Source organism: Indicator indicator, chromosome 14 (genome assembly GCF_027791375.1).
Source record: "Indicator indicator isolate 239-I01 chromosome 14, UM_Iind_1.1, whole genome shotgun sequence".
Classification (NCBI taxonomy): Eukaryota; Metazoa; Chordata; class Aves; order Piciformes; family Indicatoridae; genus Indicator; species Indicator indicator.
The window spans coordinates 21,112,449-21,131,968 of record NC_072023.1 but is presented as its reverse complement, the minus strand read 5'-3'; the positions used below and the strand labels follow the sequence as shown (position 1 = coordinate 21,131,968).

The 19,520-nt window shown below is 39.4% G+C and overlaps 1 protein-coding gene across 2 annotated transcripts in view; it reads left to right on the top strand.

Annotated features, from left to right (window-relative positions):
* The first annotated feature begins 4,038 nt into the window (after positions 1–4,038).
* Positions 4,039–19,520, top strand: part of PLEKHA5 (pleckstrin homology domain containing A5) — a 64,734-nt gene continuing 49,252 nt past the window's right edge. For both annotated transcript variants that reach the window (XM_054386704.1, XM_054386705.1), the window contains exons 1-5: positions 4,039–4,159; positions 10,135–10,239; positions 13,204–13,276; positions 16,445–16,545; positions 17,799–17,914. In XM_054386704.1, coding sequence (XP_054242679.1) covers positions 4,052–4,159; positions 10,135–10,239; positions 13,204–13,276; positions 16,445–16,545; positions 17,799–17,914 — 503 coding nt within the window. In that variant the 5' untranslated portion in view covers positions 4,039–4,051. The remainder of the gene's footprint in view (positions 4,160–10,134; positions 10,240–13,203; positions 13,277–16,444; positions 16,546–17,798; positions 17,915–19,520) is intronic.

Below are 19,520 nucleotides of genomic sequence, written 5' to 3'. Positions count from 1 at the left end.
AAGGAAGTTTTTGGAAGTGAAGTAAAAAAGGAATCATGAAAAAATCCTGGATGATTCTTTAGGAATTTTTAGAATTTTAATTCTTTTCAATGTGGACCATTTTCACTTGAAAGGCATTGCACTCAGGCCTTCTTTTTCCATTCTCTCACTTAGTGATTGCATTCCTGCAACAGAAGCTTCTTCAGAAGCTAAACTTAGAATTCTGCTGAATTTAATGTGAAGATGAAGTACTGGCATTTGCTAGCTCATTAAGCTCCATAACATTTCTATTCATTTAGATATCTGTAGGTATTTCAAATCCCAGTGAAGAAAGTGGAAAGAATTGGGCTTTCTAATCTCGTGCTTTAATTTTATGCAGATCTATCCAACTGTCAATTGATCATGAAAGTAGTGTGAATATTTTATTAGGCTTTTATTTGGAGGTAACTTTTAGTTATTAATGCTCCATAATGCTCTTAGGAGGAGGAGCTGAGGGAACTGGAGTTGTTTAATCTGGATAAAAGGAAGCTAAGGGGAGACTTCTCACTTTGTACAACTACCTGAAAGCAGGTCATAGTGAGGTGAGTGTTGCTCTCTTCTCCCTAGTATCAGGTGGTAGAAGGAAATGGCCTGAAGTTGCCATGTTTGGATTGGATATTAGGAAAAATTTCCTTACTGGAAGAATGATCAGGCATTGGAACAGGCTGCCCAGGTAGGTGGTGGAGTCACTGTCCCTGGAGATGTTCAAGAAACATGTGGACATGGCTGTTTGGTTCATGGTGGTGTTAGGTCAACAGTTGGACTCAATGATCTTAGAAGTCTTTTTCAACCAAAACAACTCTGATTCTGTAACTGCAAAATAGTACAATCCAAAGAAATTTTCAGGAAACCTGGGGAATGTTAAGATTGTCTTGTTAAGTCTAGGTGGTTTCAAGAAGCAGGAAAGTTAGCATAACACTTGCTAGATAATTTGTGCCTTATAGTTTTGAAAGCTAAGACAGTTGAATAGGCAACAAAAGAAGTAGGTGTCAAAGTGCCATTCAAAGCTTTTGTTGTTCTGCACCTCTTCTGCTATTTTGCAAATAAAGCAGTCTTTTGTGTGTGTGTGTCCAGGTTTGTTCTCTCTCTAAAAGTATTTTTGAGAGCTGTACTTGTCACAAGAAAGGCATGATATTATAGAAGATGCCCTACACGAAAAAGATTATCACCTACTCTTTACAAAAGTAACTACTCCCAAGTGGAATTTATCTTTGTGATTTACAGTGCTGATTTCAGGTACTGGGGGAGATACATACAGAGGAGATGACTTTATTTTGAAGTATGTATGTTATATCCAAGTTACATGTACGTGTTATATACTTGTTGCCCTTTCTTAATCTGATTTCTGTTTGTGTGCACTGAACGGGTTACAAATTTGCCAGTGCACCTTTTCTGCTCTTTCCTACATTTTGGGGTCCAGAGACTTCAGAGAGGGTTATTGCAGTTCCACCACCATTTGTAGCTGCATAGTCTTGTTGCAGTGCCAGCTGGCAGCTTCATGCTTTCAGGTGTGCTCTTAGCATAACTGGGGATGGGACCCTGCAGCTTGTATGTAGGGTTGGGGTAGAAACACTTTGGTCTGCAGCAGGCACAAATAGCTGTCAGATGATTGACATATCTGGTAGGCAGTAAAGGCAATTCCCCCTGCTTCTTTTTCTTCCCCTCTAGGGCTGTAGGGCTTAAGTCAAAACATTTCCTCCTTGAGTGGCAGCAGCTGATAGTTGTTGAATTTTGGCACTTTATTCCGAACTGGGGGAGGTGCTGTGATCTGGCAACACCTGCAGTTCTGGGGAGGAGATACTGCAAAATGAGCATTCTGTGCTGATGAAGGTGAAGCTTTCAGCTGACAGGCTCCTTGACACTTCAAGGTACTCCCAAGATTGCTGCAGGGGAGCAGCAGTAAATTAAAAAGTCAACAGGAAAAGTAGAACTGTGATTGAGATGCATCATGCTTGTCCTAGTCTCTGAATATTTATATGCATTATCAGAACTATTTAAACAAGTGGATGTGGTGCTGAGGGACGTGGTCTAGTGGTAGTGGCTTATCAGCAGCGGTGGGATTGTCAGCTCTAGGCAGGTAGTTGGACTTGATGATCCCAGAGGTCTCTTCCAGCCTCAGCAGTTCTATGGTTCTAAGCTAGAAGACATTATGGTAGTGATATGTGATGGCTACAGAGCAGTGTTTATGTCTTGTTTTATGTCTTGTCCTCCCTTACAAGGAAAGGCTGAGGGAGCTGGGTCTCTTTAGCCTGGAGAAGAGGAGACTGAGGGCTGATCTCATTCATGTTTGTAAAGATGTGAAGGGCAGTGTCAGGAGGATGGAGCCAGGCTCTTCTCAGTGATGTCCAATGATAGGACAAGGGGCAGTGTGTGCAAGCTGGAGCATAAGAGGTTCCACCTGAACGTAAGGAAAAACTGTTTCACTCTGAGTGTGACATAGCCCTGGAGCAGGCGGTGCAGGGAGGTTGTGGAGTCTCCTGGAGACGTTCAAAACCTGCCTGGATGTGCTCCTGTGTGGCCTATTCCAGGTGCTCTTGGTCTGGCAGGGGGCTTGGATGAGATGATCATTTGAGGTCCCTTCTGACCTCTATCATTCTGTGATTCAATTTGTCCCTCTAGCTGAAATGCTGCTTATGAATATATGTCTGAAGACTGAGGTGAATTATAAGTGACCATATATGAACTAGTAATACTCTTACTGCTCTAATTTCTAAACTCAAAACCTAAGTATGAGTGTTTGCTATCTTTTTCCAGAGTATTAATGAAAATTCTATACTATTTGTTATCATCCTTTTTGTTAGTTCATATTCATATATATATATATATATCCATTTGTGCTTACAGGTACACTGTTATATGCCCTAATTAAACATTCCTGATTGTTTTCACTGGCCAGTATACTCCATGTTCTGGATTTATAGCACTGAGTTGGAAAAATCAAAAATCTCTTGCCTAATAATTCTCCTTCTCTCTCTTCCACAGTCATAATGAACGAAAAGTAACCTGCAAACATCCAGTGACAGGACAGCCATCACAGGACAACTGTATTTTTGTGGTGAATGAACAGTAAGTAGCATCTGTTTCAGTATATAAGCTTTAAAACACATATTTTAATATCAAAGTAAGGTTCAAGTGACTGCTACTTGCAGTATTTATTTTTTCCAAATCATATTAGCATGGAAAAAGTTTTTTGCTGTTTAAATTATTTGAAAGTAGCATTAAATGTTTAATACTATTTTTTTAAGATAAAAGCTATAGTCTAAATTAGTTACATGATAGTAATGCACCTTGTTTGTGCACTGAGTGAATTTCCACTTGTCACTTTGTTCTGTAGTGTAGGCAAACAACCTATATATTATATAATAATCCAACAGACTTCCAAAAAGGGAGTAAGTTTTTTAATAATTTAGGGCCACTTGCTTAGCTTTTAACCTGTCATGTTTTGCATAATGGTTTCTCCGCAATCAATTATTTTCTTGGACAGTTGAGACACTTTCTCAGTCACTGAATAGTAACTTGGCTTTGCTGCCTTTGCATCCTCAGTTTTGTGTCATACAGAACAGTATGAGTAGTTGTGTATGCAACATGCAAGCCTGTTCTCAGGGTTTTATGTGTGGCTGGGTGTTGGATGTTCTACTCACCACGATAGCTGAGAAAGCCATCAGGACAGCATTATGTGAAGCTCTACAAGCATGTATGGCCTCACTGCAGTGGGACAAAGCTTTGGAGAGCATTTCTTTGCATTTCCATTTCATGGTTAGACCTGATTTTTTTTTTTTTTTTCATCTCACCAATACCTTGCTCTAATACAAAAGTTCTATTTTAAAACAACATCTTAAAATTTAATCTAGGACGGATTTAAGTTCAAAATGTAGCGTGAGTAACTTCACAATGAAGTGTGAATTGTTTTCTGATGGGAAAAGTAGGACACAGGCTGCATTATGCTGCATCTAGGGGTGCTTTTTAATAGCAGTCTGCACACACAGCATGCTCTAGTGCTATTACATATTCTGTTTTCAGGACTGCTGCAGCAATGACATCTGAAGAAAAGAAGGAGCGACCAGTAAGCATGATATGTGAAGCAACTAACTATAATCTGACATCAGATTATGCTGCTCATCCAATGAGCCCTGTGGGCAGGGTAAGTCATTTTGTCCAAATTAAGTCACAATTCAAGTCATTCAAGATACTAGTATGTTAGTATCCCATCAGAAAAGAGAAACAAAGCATGTATCTTTTTCAGGGCACTTGACTGCTTTCGTATTTGATTTGGAAATTGAAGTGCTTGAAACAAGTTATCACTGAAGCTGTAATTTTTATCAGGTGTCTCAGATCTTATGAATTGCATAAACCTAAATTGTTTACAGAGTCTGATCTTTCTAATCTCTGTGAATAGCAACATCTTGAGTGACTGATCAGTTATTTGGGTAAGCATTGTTAAGGGAAATTGCTCAGTCGCAAACGGTTGATTCGGTTTGTCCGGGTAAAATAGAACTGTAATTGTGCGTAACAAGCAGTTGCATGAGAGAGGCTAGTATAAGATGAAGCAAAAATCAGTCTCTCCCCAGTAGAAGTCTTATTTCTAATCCTCTTTTTCCTCTATATACATCCTACTAGCCAGATAACACCCTACCACTGTTAAGTGCTGCTTCTTCCCTATTAGCTTGAAGTGAATTTGAAAACTTGAAGCCACTAGTACAGACCTCTGACTGTGAAAAAGACCTACACAGACTTGAGATTGAGACAGAGATATATATTTCCCCATCTCTTTCTTAAATTAATAAAGTGGGTTTGTAGTTATCTCCTTTTTTTTTTTTTTTTTTTTTAATTTCACTTTTTCTCCACTGTCAAAACCACTACCTAGACAAATTTGATTGTATGTCCTGAAATGCATTCAGGAAATCAGCTTTTTAATGTGCAAAGTCAGTCATGTTACCAGGCGCACTCCACAGTCCATCTTCCCTGTTCTTCATTGCTCTCCTGATTGTCAGGAGAATAAGGCTACCAGTTTTCTCACAGTAAGTCAGCCCAGGAGAGCTGCTGCAGAGCCCCTCATGTCTCCATTACAGCTAGGATGTATCACATTGTATATAAATTTCGTCAGTTTGTTTATAGATGTTTCATACAGAACTGAAGCCTGGGCTATCTTTAACGGGATAATTTAGATATAGCCATACATGTCTTCTCACCATTAAGGTTAGCCAGAAATTTTGGAGTAATAGTCATGAGATACATTAGCAAGCAGCATAGCAAACAGGGGCAATGTGAAGGGCAGTATTGGTGCTTAGGGGGCCAAACATCTGTACTGTTTTGATGGTTTATATTCACACTAGACTAGTGTTCCTTCTGAATCTTATATGCTCTATATGCAAACCAAATGGGAGATCTGTAAGAGTAATCTGCTGGTCCAAGCTAAAATGCTGAAGAAGAAAACCCACTTGGCTCATGGAAAACTGCAATATTGGAAGGCTCTGAAATTGCCTACAAAATCCAGAAGACAGCATCATGTTGGTTTGTGGTTTGGAAGATAGTTTAAGCCTTGAAGACTGAAAACATATTTTTAGACCAATGTTCAAAGTAGCAAAGATTTGGATTTCTTTTGTTTGAGTTCACTTGCAGACAGTTTCCTGTTCACCAAGGCTCAGTAAGTTTAGTGTTAATCATTACTTCTGGTGGGCTAGTTCTGAAACTAGGAAAGAAGCCTCAAGTAAATTCTGTGTCCTTTACCATCTAAGGAGAGACAAGAGCAGCTTGCAGTGTGGTGAAGTGGGCAAGGCCCAGCTACTGACTAGTTTGTTGTCCAGAGTTCAAAATCCTGCTGGTGTTTGTTTTCTTTGGGTTTTGGGAAGAGTGAATATCAGTGGGTGGAATTCCAGGCTTCTTTCTCAGCACTGCAACTGTACGGAGTAGCCTCATAGGTTCTGATTTTGGAAACATCAGTTGGAGGGACCATGCCTCACAACAGGTCCAAATGTACCAGATGTGACTGTAAGTTCCCTAGCTGTGTTAATTTCTATACCTTCCAGCATGCAGTTAGTATTTGGACTCTTCAGTTACCATCCTTATTTTCTCTTTGCCTTCTCCAGAAGCTGGAGCTTTGCAATATGTCCTATATTTTTTCAGTTCTACTAGCTAAAAAGTAGTTGAACCCTTCAGTTGTTGTCTTTTGCCCTTTCTGTCTGTTTCTCTAGTTTGAGATACCTTAAATACATGTGAGAGAATATGAGATGTCCAGGGATCGCAGACATAACAAGAGAAGGAGGTGATCTAAAAAGTTGAGAACTCGTAATTAGTTTGTATCTACACCTACAGTATTTCAGTATCCTAAAATACTCCTTGTCTCAGGGCTCAGAATTTCTCATGAACATAAAAGAGTTATTCTCTTTATGCAGTATGAGGTAAAATTATCACGAGTCATCTGAAGTGTTGTTTGTAATAACTAAAATTAGAAAGCGCTAGCGATGCTGTGTTTAATTAAAGGAAGTTTTATTCTCAGTTGGTAACATGCAACCCATTAAAACTCGCCATGAGCTCAGTGAAACTGAATTCAATGTGGTCTATTGTCAGATGTACCAAAGAGATACCTATCTAAATTTGCTAGTAGACCTGACTTGTAGTACTGCTTGTGGTTGGTTGTGTTTTCAGAAGCATCCATAATGCATTCTGTGTTACGAGCATACAGAGTCTGGAACACTGTAGGGAGGTTTTGAACCTTTGATACTTTATATTACAGCAAGTATGAATGTTATAAATTATTTCTGATCAAAATCTTGACACAGCTGTTGTGTGATACCAGTTTAGTAGCTACACAGGTTAAATGAGATAGATGTAGGTCACGTCGTAGTGTGCCCTGAATTGTTATGGATTCTCTGTATATTCCTTTCATACAGTTGGAATATTCCTTTCATTCAGCCTGGAGAAAAGAAGGCTCTAGGGAGATCTTATAGCAGCTTTCCAGTACCCGAACAGGGCCTGCAAGAAAACTAGGGAAGGAGAGGGAGTGGATTTAAACTTGAGGAGGGTAGATTTAAACTGGATATTGGGAAATCTCTACAGTAAAGTTGGTGAGACACTGGAACAGGTTGCCTAGGGAGGTCATGGGTGCCCCCTCCCTTCAGGTCATAGATGACAGGATCATAGTGTGGTAGCGGTTGGGAAGAGATCTCTGGACGTCATCTAGTCCCAATACCCCCTGCCAAAGTATGGTCATCCAGAGCAGGTTGCCCAGGATCACAATGTCCAGATGGGTTTGGAATCTCCCTAGAGGAGGAGACTTAACAACCTCTCAGGGCAGCCTTCTCCAGGGCTCTGGCACGCTCACAGCACAGAATTTTTTCCTTTTGTTCAGATGGAACTTCCTGGGTTCCAGTTGGTGCCTGTTGTCCCCAGTCCTATCACTGGGCACCACTGAATCTTGAAAGTAGATACAAGAGGTGAGCTAGGTTTTTAACTACACCAGAAGTGATCAGATTTCCTGTTAAATCACCTGAAATAAAACATACCCCTTACCATGATAAGTTTTTGAAGCTGGTAAGCATTCCCTTTTAGGAAGCAGTCCCAGCTAATGAGATTATTGCATACTGCAGTCTCATTTTTGTCTGTTTCTAGGTCCTTGTAAGCCATATAAAGCTGTCCTGTTGCTGATACAGCACTACGAAGTAGTGTGGAGCCACAGGAATAGCCATTTTGGTAGACTTTGTCTACAAGTGTTCAAGGCCAGGTTGGATGAGGCTTTGAGCAATCTGGTCTAGTGGAAGGTGTCCCTGCCTATGGCAGGAGGGTTGGAACCAAATGATCTTTAAGGTCCCTTCCTGGCCAAACCATTCTGATTCTATGATATCATAATTCTCTTATCTTCTTACAAACCTTTGTCCATTTTTGATGGGAGGAATTTTTCAGATGAAAATGTGAACATTTTTAAATTTTATTTCTAATTAGATTTTCAATGGCTTCCTCTGTCTTGCTATGCAAACACAGAATCATGGAATTAACCTGGTTGGAAAAGACCTTCGAGATCATCAAGTCCAACCTATCACCCAGCACTAATCAACTAAACCATGGCACTAAGTGCCTCATCCAGTCTTTACTTAAACACTTCCAGGGACAGTGACTCCACCACCTCCCTGGGCAGCCCATTCCAATGGCCTATCTCTCTGTGAAGAATTTCTTCCTAGCATGCAGCCTAACAGAGCAGAGTCAAACTCCTGTATCTCCAAGGGAAACTAAAAGCACTGATTGTTTTTGTATTCCCTCCTGATTCTTTCATGAAAGATATGCAGAATGTCTTTGTTTCCTTGTGTTGCAGACTTAAAGCAAACACCTCGTTTTTGTAGTGTTACTCTTTCTTGGCCAAGCTGTGTTCCCTTATGCAGTTAATGGCATTGTTGACAAAAGCTGCACATCATTTTAAATTGCAATTTTTGGTTTATGATTTCTGTCCTACTGTGGAATTCTCTCTAAAGCACGTGAAAACCCCAGCTCAGTTCTGTGATGCATATTGAGAGAATTTTCAGAGAGGAACCCTATACCCTAATTTGCAACAGAAGCTGAGTGCTCATTTAGCCTTCCTCCTTTAGGAAGTCAGCATAACCCTATGATTAGTCTCTGTAGTAGAGATGTGGAAGCTGAAGCACAGGATTATATTTTCTAAGTTCAAACACTGGATTTGGAGCAGAGTCGTGAACACAGCTTTAAAAACTTACTTGAAATTTACTACTTTTACAGAGTGGGATGCTTTGCTGTATCACATTGCACGGTCCCTGAGGCACCAACTCTTGCAGAGTTTAAAACACAAGTAAATGCTTAGCTCATTGAGTTGCAGAAGAATCTTTGTAGGCTGAAAAGAATTAAGTGTGGATTGGCAAAACACTGCATGTTTCTTTATGACTTCTCCAATTTCTTTTTGTTACTCAAGTAGAAGAAGGATAAAATCTAAAATGGATTATTTATCCTACTTCTCCTAATCATTTGTGATCATTGCATAGCTGTAAAGTTGTAAAAGGTATAAGTAACAGAAATGTTAGGGCAAATTTTCAGAGTGGGCTTTAGTGCAAGCAGGTAGAATAATGGATATTCAAACCAGCCAAGAGATCTACTTTGTACAAGAAAGCCTTGATTACCAGCTCTCTGGAGATGCTCAGGGCCAGGTGGGATGCAGCCTTGAGCAACCTGGTGTAGTGGAAGGTGACCCTGCCCATGTCAGGGAGTTGGAACTAGATGATCTTTAAGGCCCCTTTCAACCTAAACCATTCTAAGAATTTATAATAAGCTCTGCTGAATCTTCAGTGTTAGAGTCAAACTCCTCTGCTGGAAGGAAGTGTGATGTTCTCTGTGCTGGCTGCTCTCATCCTTTCATCCTAAATGAGATTGACAGACACTGATACCATGAAAAAAGAAAATGTTTGATTTTTATGGAAGAGGGAACAGGAAATGAGTGGGTGAGACAATTGAACAGGTTGCTCAGAGAGGTTGTCTCCCTGGGAGGTGTTCAAGGCTGGGTTGGGTGAGGCCTTGAGCAACATGGTCCAGTGGAAGGTGTCCCTGCCCATGGCAGGGGGGTTGGAACTAGATGATCTTCAAGGTCCCTTCCAATCTAAACCATTCTATGATCACAGACTGAATGATTATTGAGAGAGGAGAAAGAATAAAAGAAATTTAGTATAGGTTATGAAAGAGGAAGTTTTGTCTTGCTGAAATCTGAAAAAGTTTTCTTGTGTTACATCAGTGGTAGAAGCAGGAAAGATTAGAATGTTCATGCCCAGGTGATGCAAATTTTCATAGTTAATAATCTGTTAGTTTTACTTCTGTCTACAGCTTGGCATGCTTTTTGCCTATTTTTTAAGAAGGTCAGATATGTATATGGTTTGGTTTTCTTGTTACCAAAAAAAAGTGTTTGTCTTGGCATTTGTCTTTATGTTTTCTACAAAGAAAAAGAAATGCTGAAGCCAGCAGAACCATCATGATAATTGTTTATCTAAAAAAGGAATTCAGTTGGTAGTCTGCAGTCTCCCAAAGGAACAAGTATAAGAACAAGATCTTAAAAGAAAAGAAAACGTGTTAGGATTTTTCAACAGATACTGATGTCTCGTTTTCTTTCACCTGTTCAATTCAATTTAGACATCACGATCTTCAAAGAAGGTTCATAATTTTGGAAAGAGGTCAAACTCCATAAAGAGAAATCCTAATGCACCAGTTGTCAGACGTGGCTGGCTCTACAAACAGGTACTTTTCCCCTCTTGCCCCCTTCTTTTTCCTCACAAAGGTGTATAATGTACAAAAGGCAATCATTAGCATAAAATATCATGATAGCAATACCAGCGTGAAGCTGTAAGCCATGAGGAACTGCCACATGGTATTTTAATTAATTGGCTACTTGCTGGCTAACACTGAGATATAAATGAGTAAAGGTATCAGGCTAGTACAGAACTTTGATATATTATGTATATATATTTATCTCTCAAGTATATAACAGGTCTGAAAAACCTAGGCAGATGTTGGTAGTAAATATCTGAATTAATTTCAGGCATGCTGAGATGATGGGACAAGGATTTATTGCCCAGCATATCTTTTTTGGTTTGTGGCTTTGGTGTTTGGGTTTTTTCTTTTTGTGTTGCTTTTTTGTTTGTTTTTGTGTGTGGGTTTGGGTTTTTTTTTGTTTTTTTTTTTTTTTTTTTTTTTGTTAAGCTGTATCTCTTCATTGTTTTTTATTTTAAACTAAGTGAATATTTTCAATAACAAATTGGAAATCACAGGATCACAGGATGTTAGGGGTGGGAAGGGACTTCTGGAGATCATTGAGTCCAATCCCAGCAATTAAGCAATTTTTTTTTTTTTTCACATAAGTGAAAAGAAAGGACTGCCTGTTTTTTTTAACTCTAAAGATAATAATCTTAAAAACCAGAGATCACTTTAGGTGTTTCTGTTGAATTTCATCTGAAGAATGTGCTTTTCACTATTTAGTGACAGGTTACCAAGCCTGCTGTAAAATTGCAGTCTGCAATACCAGACCATTTTCACTTTCTTATGCTTTAGGAAATTCAGAGTAGAGTAGTTTGATCAAAAAAAACTGAGGAAAAACTCATAAGGAAGTTATTTTATAAATCCACTTAGAATTCTGTGAGAATTAAACTCAGCTGAGGCAAATGTGTATGCATAGATTTGAATCTATATATATAAAATCTATATAATTTCCTACATACTCTCATAGACTGGTGTCTCACAAAAATTTCTGCATGCTGTTGAGGAGTCAGTTTTTTGAAAGTTACTATCAGATAAAAAGATCTAGAAGTATTTGCTGAGTAGAAAATTCTTCCATGTTTAGATACTCTTGTGGACTGTATTCTTATTCAGTGTTGAGAGTGAAAAGTTTTTATGAAGATGAGAGAAGTTTTGCTTTGTTTTGGGTCTATTAAACTTTTTAGCCTGAAAAAAACCTGACTATTCCTAAGGTGATGTTTTCTGGATTTGAATTTTTTTTTTTTTTTTTTAGTAAAGATGTTACTTTCCTAAAAATTATGTTCATATTACCAAGTCCATTTTTGTGTACAATTGTATGATTTTAGTAGTGAAGGAAACAGCAGCTATGTTTCAAGGTCACAGAATAACAGAATTATCATGATTGGAAGGTGCCTCTTGATAATCTAGCACAACCTCCCATGCTCAAGCAGGGTCAGCTAGTGGCTCAGGTTGTTCAGGACTGTCCAGCCAGTTTTAATGTCCTGAAAGGTGGAGACCACACTACAACTCCTCTGGGCAACCTGTGGCACTCTCGCAGTATAAAAGCAGAGTTTCATTTTGCTTAACTTGTGCCCATTGGCTCTTGTCCTGTCAGGGGGCACCACTGGGAAGAGTTTGGTTCCATCATCTTACAGTCTTCCATCAGATATACGTGTTGATAAGATGCCTCTGAGCTGCTCTTTCTGCAGACTGAGCAGTGGCAGCTCTCTCACCCTCTCTTCACATGAAAGATGGTCCAATCCCTTCATCTTGTTGGCCCTGTGCTGGATTCACTGCAATATGTTCACATGCCTCTTTACCAGTGAGCCCTGCAGTGAACCCGGCACTCCAGATAGACCTCAGTATTGCTGAACAGAGAAGGAGGATGTCCTCCCTGCATCTGTTGGCAGCACTGCAAATACAGTCCAGGATGCTCTTGGCCGTCGTTGCTGTGAGGGTGTAAGGATGGCTCAAGTTCAGCTTGTTGTTAACCATGACCCTGCAGGTCCTTCTCCACAGAGCTCCTTTTTTAGCTGCTCATGCCAAGTGTGTACTCATGCATGGAGTGATTCCTCTTCAGATAGAGGACCGAGCGTTTGCCTTTGTATTTCATGAGATTCTTCTCTGCCCAATTTCCCAGCCTGCTGAGGTCCCTCTGAACGAATGGCAACACAACCAAGTGGTATATCAGCCACTCCTCATAGTTGGTATTATCTGCAAATTTGCTGAAGCTGTGCTCTGTTCCAGTGTGCAGGTCATTAATGAAGATACTAAGTAGTCATGGCCACAGTATCAAACCCCAAGCCAACCCCAACGTGAAACCCTCTCCACAGATTTTCATTATAGAATCCCTCTTCTTAGAAATCACAAAACTGATTTATTACAAGAATATTGGTAATTCACATGTGCTTTTCTTCTTGAAGCAGATCAATGTATTTATTAAAGCTGATTCTACTAGGATGTGTGTTATTTACACTGCAGCAGTGATGGCGGTCTTTCATTCTGAGTTGTGCAGAGTAAATTGGTTATAAGCAGAAACAAAAATGAAATTGCTTTAGGAATAACCTCTATTTGGGAAAGAAATTTACTGTAGATGTGCAAGTGGTAGAAGAAGATGACATTCATCAGAGAGTTTCTTCAGAAAATAATGAGAATGTACTCCAAGTGTTACCATACTCTTCTTGTTTTTTTCAAAAAGTATGCATTTTTTGCAGTTAGCTGTAGATTGTAATCTCTAGCATGCTAAAATAATAGGCTCTTATTTTTGAATCATGATAACTTCAGGCTTCCTGGGTCATGATCTATGTTTGCTGTGTCACGTCTCTGATGAGCAGTCAGAGCTACTTAGAATATCTTAGCCAAGAAAATGAGCAACTAGCACATCATCACAGTTATGCAGTGCCTGGTTCACTTTATGAACTATTACAAGTAACAATGAAAGTTCTTACCTGATCACTTTGCTTCATGCAGGATAGTACCGGAATGAAGTTGTGGAAGAAGCGGTGGTTTGTGCTCTCAGATCTGTGTCTTTTCTACTACAGAGGTAAGTTCAGCTCAGGAGAGCTTTGTTTACTACTTTTAATGGAAGCAGGTAACTTTTGATACACCACTCAAGTGTACAAAATAAAAAGCTACTATGTAATCCACTAAATTAAGTTGTACAACTGTCAATATTCAGGCCTGCTACTTTCATCTTTTTTTTACCTTATCTTAATTACCAACTTCATGTAATTGCTTCCTGCCTGACAGGTACACTCAGAGGGCAAACCTATTCACAGCCATCTTTTTTATTAAATTCTGGGTTGTAGTTCTCTCACTGCTTCTGTTGCTAGGAACTAAATATGCCAGGTTCAATCTGCTTTTTCCACGCAAATTAATGAGCTGAAATGTGGATAAGAAAGGGATAGAGCAGAGGAGCTGAAACTCTGCCTTTGGAATGGCAAAGAGAATATACGAGCCTTTGGGAATCTAATCAGTGTTCATGAATACTTATAAAGAAAGATGTTGTCCAATTTCACATGAGTTGAAGTCTCTACTGTATTTGGAACAAGAAATCTGTTAGCACCCTTAGGTAGCTACGTCGGACTTCCATTTTATCTGGAAAAAAAATGCTGCTTAGAATTCCAGTCTGGAGATAGGTATGTTAGAAAACTGATTCCTTTGCTTTTACAGGTTATTAACTGTAGTGCTCCTGAGAGGTTAAACAAATGGGATTTGTGCATATGGAAACGTACTCAGTCCTGAAATACAGTGTACAACCCTAACAGTTTGAAGGAGGCTAAGAGCAAAGAAGACTGTAAAACGTGGCAAAACAGAAGAAACTGTATAGTTAAGGCCATTTGCAGCCTTCACTGCAGATGAAGAGTAAGAAAGTGTTTCAATTAAGGATGAGGCTTCAGATTGGCAGAAGCAGTGGTGATGATGAAAGCAGGGACTTGAATTTAAAATTCTGTTCTGTTAGATTGTAACGTGGCTCTAATGAAGGTAAATCAGGTCACGAAACAAAAGCTGTGCAACTCTTTTAGTTAACAAATTCCAAATTATTGAAATATAATTGTTAAGCTTTGTTTCCTTGCCCAAAGAAGTGTGCACAGTTGGATAAACTACTGCTGAGTCAAAATTAGGCTGTAATGTCAGGCATTGATTGTGATACAGTTGCCCTGCATTTAGTTAAGTGGTCATTATATACTCTCTGCTTTCTTACAGAGTTTTCTTATTTTAAACAAGTTTTCAAGCTCTGCTTTCCAAAGCAGATAACAAAAACGGTGCTTTATAGCTGCTTTAAGAAGAGACTAAACTTACCTAAAGCACTGCATATGAAGCATCCCAAAATAAACAATAAAAGCAATAAGCAAAACCAGCAACAGATAAATTCAAACAGCTCTGTAATCTTAATTTTTATTTCTATATGTTAGTGTGCCAAATAAGCTGAAATAGAATCACAGCATCACAGAATATATCTGGTTGGAAGAGACCTGAAAGATGATCTAGTCCAACCTTTGACCCAGCACTGCAAGGTCAACACTAAGTCATGTCCCTAAGCACCAGGTCCACATGCTGCTTGAATACCCCCAGAGTCGGCAACTCTACCACTGCCCCGGGCAGACCATGCCAATGTTTGAGAACTGTTTTCAGTGAACAATTATTTCCTAATATCCAGCCTGAACCTCTCCTGGTACAGCTTGAAGCCATTTCCTCTAGTGCTGTCACTTGACATCAAGGAGAAGAGGCTGGATCCCTCCTCATTTCAGCCTCCCTTCAGGTAGTTGTAGAGAGCAATGAGGTCTCCCCTCAGCCTCCTCTTCTCCAGACTGAGCAACCCCAGCTCCCTCAAATGCTCCTCATAGGCTGTGTGCTCCAGGCCCTTCACCAGCCTCACAGCCCTTCTCTGGAGGTGCTCCAGCACCTCAATGTTCTTCCTATAGTGAAGGGCCCAGAACTGAGCACAATACTTGAGGTATGGCCTCACCAGTGCTGAGTACAGGGGGATGATCACCTCCCTAGGGGTTCCTGCTAGCCACCGTGTTTCTAAGCCACGCCAAAGTTGGGGCTTTTCAGAATTTTTTCAGTAAAAAAGAACTGGGGAAAGGTCTTTAAATCTGTGTATGAAAGGTAGTCCTTTTGTGCTGTTTACATGTATTTTAGTTGTTCCAGTATTAGTTATCCATGTTTGGAATATCTTATGTTTTCATCTTAATTTCATAGATTCAGTTACTTGTTGTGGGCAGTGTCTTCAACTAAGACAAGTGTTATGGGGGATAGTCTTTCAAGTTCTGTATCTGAAATACAATTAAGATTGACTTTGTTCATTGCATCCAATTATTGCTTAACTAGAGTATAATTGAATCTAAGAGCTGGTTGTGGCTTCCAATTAACATACAATATTGTTATTATAATGTATTGGTCTAAAGTTTTATGTAAGCAATGTTCTGGGGGAAAAAAGGTGCGTGTTTTGGGGGAGAAAGAGTTTGTGCAAAACAATCAGAAACGTGTATTTTTACCAATGGAATGTAATTTCATGTAAACTCTTCATGGGAATTACCAAAACTTAGAGCCTGATACACCCAATATCAGAAAAAGAATGCAGATTTTCTCAAAGGTCAACAATCATAAGCAGTATTGAAAAATACTTCTGGTCTCATAGGTATTTGCAGTTTTTACTGAGCAGGCAATAGATAGCAGGTAGTGTTCTTGTCACTGAATTAGAGGCTTGACATCCATCTGCCTTTCAGTTTTGAAGTCATCTGCAGGTAAGCACTGATCCCCCAAAAAACTCTTCAAGTGTAGCTGTTTGTGGTGTTTTCCCATAGGACAGATTCTATGAGGTATCTCCCATGCATCAATGTTTACAGAACTAATACAGTCAGAAGGATTTTTTTCTTGCTTATCTGTTTGGGAAAGAGTTGAAGGTGGCCATTTTCGGGTGGCCTAGATTTCAGGGTGCATAGCAGGGTTTTGGGGACAGGCACTTGCGTTTATACATGTTCCATGGGATGTGTTGTCAGAAAGGGGCTGCAGTTTCTGTTGTGGGCTGCACACTTCTGAGACTGTATATGGACACCTGTGTGCAAAATCAGTCTGCCTTTCTTGTTCTCTAAGTTGTTTGCTTCTCAGGTAAACTTTTTGTCAGTGGTTTTGAGTTGTTAAGTACAGAATTTCGCTGAAGTGTCAAAACACTTTGCTGCTCTAATCAAAGACTATGCACTCACAGATGAGAAAGAAGAAGGAATACTAGGAAGCATACTTCTGCCTAGTTTTCAGATATCCATGCTTTCTGCTGAGGACCATATTAACCGCAAATATGCCTTTAAGGTAAGGGAACAGGTGTTTGGGGTTTTTTTGTCTGAAAACACAACAGCCTAGTGCTCAGAATTCATTAGGAAGCCTACAAGAAGGTGGAAAGGGGCTGTCTCCAGAGGCCTGTAGTGATAGGATGAGGAGCAATGGTTTTAAATTAGACAAGAGTAGATGTAGATTGGATGATAGGAAAAACTTCTTTACCATGAGGGTGGTGGAACGCTGCAACAGGTTGCCCAGGGAGGTGGTTGAGGCCCATGCCTGGAGATATTCAAGGTCAGGCTCAACAGGGCTCTGGGCAACCTGATCTGGTGGAGGATGTCCCTGCTGACTGCAGGGGGGGGTGGACTAGATGACCTTTGGAGGTCTATTCCAAACCATTCTATAACTCTCTAATTTATCAAGTTACTTACAGTAACTGAAATTGACAAACAGATTCTGTCTGAATTGGGTACGATTCTGTCTGGTTTGGGTGTAATACAGTAGCAGAGAATTTAAGTATTTATCCTGATGTAAATATAGATAATATTACTAGAAGGAGAAAACAGATTAATTGTTATTATTGTTGCTGTAGCTGCTGTTGTTTTACTCATGGATTTTAAATACTGTCTGGTGTTTTTAGAATTGTAGACTACATCTGCAGCTGGAAGTACCCACTAATGAAAGTTCTTCATTTTGATATGCAGTATCTTCACATATAAATAAAAAATAACACTGTAGTATCACTTAAATCACAATATTACATGAATAGTTGTTTGGAATGTTTCATGTCTTTTTTTAGTAATTATTTAAATCACTCTGCTAAATATTTTGTTTGCCTTTTTCTTGTTTTATGAGCTCCTTTTGGCTCTTCTTTTGGCCTGCTAAGCAGCACATCATTTATTTACTGTGGTAAGTACAAATTAAAACTTACTGTATCATGCAGACTTTAAACATCTATGCCAAAATCTTATGTGCAATAATTATATTAATTTGCATTAATAGATAGTTAAGATAGTTCTTACTATATTGAAGAAATCTAAGGGCTTTTTATTGACTGCATTAATGAAGAAGCAGCTATGATTGAAAACTATAGGCAATTATTTTAAAACATGAATGCAGTGACAGGAAACAACTGAAGTATTCCTTCCAGTATGCTTTTCTGATAATATTATTTGCAGAAATCTTATTATAGAAAAATTAGAGTGGGTATCCAGTAACATTATTTACCTTTTTTCTTTTACAGAATCTTACATTTTTATTGCAATGACCATGTCATTTCCAATCAGGCAGCTCATCCAAACATGAGGACCTATTATTTCTGCACAGATACAGGGAAGGAAATGGAGTTGTGGATGAAAGCTATGACAGATGCAGCACTTGTGCAGACAGAGCCTGTGAAAAGGTAGCATGGACTGGCAAAGCAATGGCACAGCAGTTTTCTTTCTCATACTTGGTTAGCTTTATTTGAATGAACGAGTATACCTTAAAATAGAATGTATATTGACTGAAAAAATTCTCTTTATATTGAAGTCGCTCTGCTAATTTAACAATGTTGGATAAATTCTGAAGTAGTAAAAATGATCTAAGTTCTGTTCTGAATGTGGATGCCTTGAGTGTATGGGGCTGGAAAGAAAATAAAAATTAATTCCTTTAGCCAGTGGCATCAAAAGCAGAGCAGTGGTGAGTTTTATGTGCAGGTGTGTTTGACCTTCCCTGCCTTCCTGACTGAACAGCAATAGCAGCTCAGCTGGTGGTAATCTTTGGCTTAAACATGTCACAAGGTTCAAATTCACAGCTGTAGTTTCTGGGTAAATTAAACAGTTGTACCTATGGGCCACATGTGGGAAGCCATTCTTGTTAATCATCAAGCTGTCTTCAAATTTATACATAATCTAGAGCTTTATCCTTTATGTATCCATGTGCCGAGAATGAAGAGCAAGTTATCACTGAAAGCCTTGTGTTCTCAGAAACTGAATATTGTTTGCTGCTGTCCATCCACTAAGAACTGTTTTCTGTCTGAATGTAGTCCCTTGGGTCAGCTCCATGGCATCTGTAATGGAAACCTCATCAATTGAAAATTTAAAAGCTTCCCTTTATTGATGGTACAGAAGTTACCGCTGATGGTTGCTGTCACTTGATCTATTCTGCGCTGTCATTTCCTGCTACACTGGAGCTAAACGAACAGCAGCAATGCTAAGATGTTTTAAATAAAATAAATAAATAAAATAAACTAAATTATGACATAGGTCCCAAAGAAGGAAAAGGTACAATTTTTGCAGCACATTCAACTTGTCTTTCCAACAAGCGGTATTGCTGAATTTTGCATTGCTAGTGCAAGTCATTCCTGTTCATTTGTTCCTGACATTTTACAGAATCTCAGCATGTTAGAGGTTGGAAGGGACCTCCAGAGATCAAGTCCAACACCCCTGCCAAAGGCAGGATCACCTAGGGCAATCCACACAGGAATGCATCCAGGCAGGTTTTGAAAGTCTCTGGAGAAAGAGACTCTACAACCCCCCTGGGCAGTCTGTTTCTGCTCCATCATCTTCACTGTAAAGAAGTTTCTCCTCATGTTGAGGTGAAATCTTCTATGTTCAAGTTTGTATCCATTGTTCCTTGTCTTATTACTGCACACCACCAAAAAGAGATTGTCCCCCTCCATTTGGACACCCACCCCTCAGATATTTCTATATCCCATGTTCTAGTATAATGCTGGTAGAACCTAAAATGGAATGTAGAATGATTAGACACTTTTAATCACAGAATTAACCAGATCTTCGAGATCATCAAGTCTAACCTATCACCCAACACCATCTAATCAACTAAACCATGGCACTAAGTGCCTCATCCTGTCTTATTTTCAACACTTCCAGGGACAGTGACTCCACCACCTCCCTGCTCAGCCCATTCCAATGGCCAATTATTCTGTGAATAATTTCTTCCTAACATCCAGCCTAAACTTCCCCTGACACAGGTTGAGACTGTGTCCTCTCATTCTGTCACTGGTT